Source organism: Solanum pennellii, chromosome 11 (genome assembly GCF_001406875.1).
Source record: "Solanum pennellii chromosome 11, SPENNV200".
NCBI lineage: Eukaryota > Viridiplantae > Streptophyta > Magnoliopsida > Solanales > Solanaceae > Solanum > Solanum pennellii.
The window spans coordinates 46,267,155-46,272,564 of NC_028647.1; the positions used below are offsets into that span (position 1 = coordinate 46,267,155).

At 31.3% G+C, this 5,410-nt stretch overlaps 1 protein-coding gene across 1 annotated transcript in view; it reads left to right on the forward strand.

The window, feature by feature from the left end:
* The window catches only part of LOC107003873 (probable plastid-lipid-associated protein 4, chloroplastic), a 7,333-nt gene extending 6,382 nt beyond the window's left edge, over positions 1-951 (forward strand). The window contains exon 5 of the mRNA XM_015202132.2: positions 594-951. Within this exon, the coding sequence (XP_015057618.1) occupies positions 594-706 (113 nt within the window). The 3' untranslated portion in view covers positions 707-951. The remainder of the gene's footprint in view (positions 1-593) is intronic.
* The last annotated feature ends 4,459 nt before the right edge of the window (positions 952-5,410 follow it).

Genomic DNA, 5,410 nt, shown 5'->3' on the forward strand with positions numbered 1-5,410 from the left:
ATGGAGCAATAATTTTTTCTGCAATAATTAGAAATGAAGAAATCAAGAGAATTGAAATATCAATTCATGGAGTTAAATGGCTTGTTATATGGAGAAATATTTTGTATATATTTTTAAGATTGTCCTTTTTTTGTTATGAAGTGGATTATAAACTCAAGAAGGGTAAAGAGAAGCTCTTTGTTGATCAGTAAAGAGAAATTTACTCTACAACAACAAACCTTAAAATATTAATACTATTTCTTAAGGGTGTGAAAAATGGACGATTTGGACTGAAGTTGGGCTGAGCAAGATGAACTAAATTAATAAATGAGTCCATGCCTGATCCTAATTAAAATTTACAATAAGTTATATAATGAGTAATAGCTCAACCCGTCTCAACTTTTATTCTTTATTTATAGGGGTATTCATAAGCATTATTAATCAAATACTTTCAATTAAGTTTTCATATATATGACATAAACTTATACAAACAAGTCCTTTGTGTCTAGATAGTTGGGTTTGCCCAAATTTAGTCTATCAATAATGTATCTTATGTTCAACTCATTAAATTCTGAACGGATTGTACGGGTCAAATGAGTTTTAGGCTGATTGATTATGTCACCACATTCTAATTTTTTATCCAATTTTTGACAGGGTATCAAGAGGTGATCTTGGCAACTTGTTCATTTTGAAAATGGTTGACCCTTCTTACAAGGTCCCTACTTGAGATTGCTACTATCAACTTTATAGAGTTACTAATTAGTGTCACACCTTATATTATAATATTATATGCCATATGCCAAGTCTGTGCAAAGGATTCACAAGGATTTTCTCTCTTCAATTTAACTGTACAAAATTGCATTAAAAAACTAAGTAATTTCAAACTTGTGTATATGCAGCTTTATCAAAATTTCTTGTCATAATCAACATGACCTAGTGTTGTGTACAAAAAACACTTTTTTCTTCTCTTCATCTACTTAATGTTTTTTTTTGTTTTGTATAAGAGCACTTGTATTTCTTCTATCCTAATTTCTTCTTCACTTGTGTTTTCTTCTTCTCACTAATGGCTAAAGAATTATTTTAAAATATGCTGGAATTCTTATGATATTTAAATATACAAAGGCATTGAATAAAACATCAAGGGGAGTGCATGAACCTCAAAAGAAAGAAACAAAAATAAATAAATCATATGACGTGTTTATTAGTCCAGAACCTTCCTTTAAGAGCATAGATAAAATCCAAAATTATCAAGACTAAAGATAAAATTCCTTAAATTCATGTTTTAGAAATTGCCCAGTTGTATCTGTTTTAATTTTCTAGGAGTACAATATCATTTAACTATTTTAATATAAGATAGTATCCTTCTTTTGAATTTTTTTTTATTATGGGAGAGATACAACTAACTAGTATCAGTTGTATAAGGCCTTATTGGCTGTCACATGTTAATGGGATCCACATTCCAATTTCATTTCATTACATTTCTTTTTCTCTTTCATTTTTAACCCTTTTTTTTTTATTTTTGTCTTTTTCCTCCCAACTGTTTCTTCATTTTTTTTCCTACTAGTTAACTCCTGATATAAATTTATTTTTTTCTATCGTATTTATTTTTTGATTTTTTATTTTGCATTCAATATATGTATTTTAAAATTCGATCATTTTAAATTTGTATTGTCTAAGACTTTGTTTGAAAAGATTTACTGTCTACAATTTTTTTTTATATTTAAAGCTTGAACTCGAAACCTCTAGTTAAGCAAGAAACGACATCATCCCCGACCACATCATTTATTTGAGGAATAACCAAATTGGGTGTGTCGAAAATTTAAATTTAAGTTTTTGAATGAGTTTTAAGGAATTGAAGAAAGTTGATGAGTTTTATATCTATAAAATGCACTTTTGATATTATTAAAAAAATCAAATTAGAAAATAAATGCAAAAACAAAAAAATGATTTCACAATTATTATTTTTTTGGGTTGCACTTTCTTCGATTCCTTAAAACTCATCCAAAAAATTAAATTTAAATATTTCTAAACACCCTTTTTGGTTTTTCCTCAAACATATGATGGGATAGAGGATAATATTGCTTCTTACTTAATTAGAAGTCTCGAGTTCAAACTTTGAATATGAAAAAAAATTCTTGATAGATTGTATATTTCTTTGAATAAAGCCCTACACAATTTTAAATTTAAAATACTCTAATTTTAATGCAGATGTCGGATGGAGAAAAAATCAGTATAAAAATAAAATTATGTTAAATGTTAATAACAAATAGAAAAAGGCAAGAAAGAGTTCAAAGGAGAAAGTAAAAGTAAAAAAGAAAAGGTTAAAATGGAAGAGAAATGAAAGTGGAATGTGAGCCCATTAACATGTAGCAGCCAACAACTGACAGTAGTTGTATATCTGCCCATGATAAAAAAATTTCCCTTCTCTCTTAGTAAAATGTCATGTCACATTATTTTTTTTAAAACAAAGAAAATTTGATAAAAGTGTGGATAGTTCGATGTCACAATCCAAAAATTCAGGTCATTATGCATCTACTAACTCCAACAAGTAGGTAAGTCAACCCTTAGCTTGAAACCCAACTATTAAGGACCTAGAGTAGGGTTTTTCAGAATTGAATAAAAATCGATAATCCAAATCTAATTTTTTTTATTGGTTTATTGATTAGCCGTTTTAGTAACACTTTAGATTTTATTATTATTATTATTATTGGGTTATCAGTTCTCAATGATTTGATGTTTTTTCTTAATGGATTAACCGATAATCTGATAATAAACTAATAAATAATATTTATACCATTTGGTAGATACGGTCCTTGACTTAGTGTTTAGTTTCATACTTTTGTTTCTGGTTGTCTCAACTCTCGGTTATTCTACAATGTGCCACTGTTTGCTTTTGAGCAAGATGCGATCTGTCAAATCATGTGCGTGGTTCATTTGATTTGTCATCTTGTTTTTAAGCGACGTTCAATGATTTTTTTGAGTGAAATCTTAACATTTAGATCGACGCTCAATAACTGATAGCTGACAGATCAATATCTTATTGGTTCTATAATGATTTAACATGTCTACAAATCGATAACCAATAAATCAAACTGATAAACTTCAAAATCAAACTGAACCGATCGATATGCAGTCCTAATTTAGGGAGCAACAGAAGTCAACAAGAGCATAATAAAGCAGATTTAAGGGAAAGTAGCAAAAGTAAGACCATAATATAAACAACGCTCGAACGATGACAAAAATATAAAGTCCATTCCAAAGACTGGTGAATGCTGGTACAAAGTTACTACAAAAGACTGAGTACAAGACTAGACATATGCCAGATATACGTACTATCTCATAATACAAAAGACTAGTCACAAATGTACATAAGGAAATGAGTCAACCACGAACACCAAGAAGCTCACCCTCAATCTCCGGAACACCAACTTTAGTAGCATGAGAATCAAGGCGGTCAACTAGAACTTGAATCTGCATTAAGGAAAAAGATGTAAAGTTTAGTATCAGTACCAAAACAACAAATACTTAGTAGGCATCATAGGCCGAGTGAGCTCGTATTTGCAATAACATAATAATAAACTAGTAAATGACATGGTAATGAGGCAATAGTAGAGGCTTAACTAGACATTAATCACATTAGGAATACTAAGATAAATAACGAAACTAGTGAGGTTATCTAAAACCTAAATAGACCCCTATAAGCCTATAAGACATATTGAACCCCCACACGATCGGCGGGTACACACAACAACTACACTACCCGACACAACTTAGTGAAGAACATATATGCTTTCCCACAATATTACATCGGATCCTTCACACTAGAACCAAGATTTTACAAAAATCTTACGTTGAATAGCCAAACAATATCTAGTATATTCCAGAATCATACATGAAACAACTATACAGAACCTAGCATCCCATAGAATATTACATCGGAGAAGCTAGTTCCACCCTAAAATTTTACATCATAATGACCATAAGAAGTAGGCATTTTCCCAAATCTTATGTTGGAATAGTCGCAAAATAGGTTTAACATCATTCAAAATCCTACGCTGGAGTAATTACAAAAACCAAGTCAGTCACAAAATCTTACATCGGAATGACTACAAGCAACAAAGTCTCAGAATCTCATATTAGGTTAGCTGTATAATACCCTAGCATATCTCTGAATCTTACATTGGAATAACAACACCATTATCTAGCCCTCCCGGGATCTCACATCTGATCAAATATGACACTAAAAAGAGTAGGACCCTAAACGAGAATAGGTAGTTATCTCACCATAGTTAAAAAGTTGCCCATACCAATAGTGCTACCAAAAAGGTCATAACTTAGATCGAAGGGTCGTATCTAACCCAATTCACTCTCCAAAACATGGCCCACAATCACCAAAGTCAACATCTAAGACATGCATTACCCAAACCTAGGCTAAGTCTTAACACCATTAATAGTGTGGTCACCCTACCCTATTCACAACTGACTAATCATGCTCAACCCAAAACATTACCTAAAACAAACAAAATAAGGCTAAATCAATTCAATAATGATAACAACAAGGAAATCATGCCAAATTGCCAACCCAAAACTTAGCAAATCACATGCTAGAATAACCAACTCAAAAGTAGTAAGTCGTAGCCTACCTCACGCACTCTAGATATCTAAATTATGGGTTTTCTCTTTTGACCATCCTCCAAAAGATTTCACATATCACAATAGTGATCCTAACATCAATATGATTATTTTGTAACCCGTTTTTAGTAAAATTAACAAATTTAACGAGAACTTACAATTTTTAGGAGCGAGAATATTGACCCTTTACGATGTCCCAAAGCTATTCCCAGCTTAAGCACTTTAATTCCTCAAGAAATCGCCTAAAAATTGGGCTTTCAAAACATCTTTTCGTTAATGAGAGATGAAGAGATATAATCTGTTAGTGGCGTTGCACTAGTGGACTAAGGCTCACATGAGTGACAGTCCACCTACTGGATTTTGGCAGTAAACACCACAAAACTACCTTTACTAGAAAAATATTTTTTATGCAAACATTACCTAGGGTCGGAATTTGTTCCAAACATTTATTAAAGAGCATTTTCCACAAACTAATTAACCTTCTATAATTCCTGTATAATATTATCTATTTGACCAAGAAAAAAGAAGGAGAAACATAAGTGAAATTACTAGGTAATTTCTTAAACATGAGTGGCCTAAAAGATCATGATTAGTACTTGGTCATTGCATCCAACTCATTTTTCATTTATGCTTCAGTATATTTATCTCCATGTTTAGTTGTTATATTGTTAAGCTTAGCATGTATCCTGCATGCTCAATACATTCAAAGTATTTATGCATATTTTTGTGCTACATCGTTTTATTATGTAGGTTCAGGTGCTCAACATCTAGATCGCTCTTAGATCGGCTTCCGATCCGT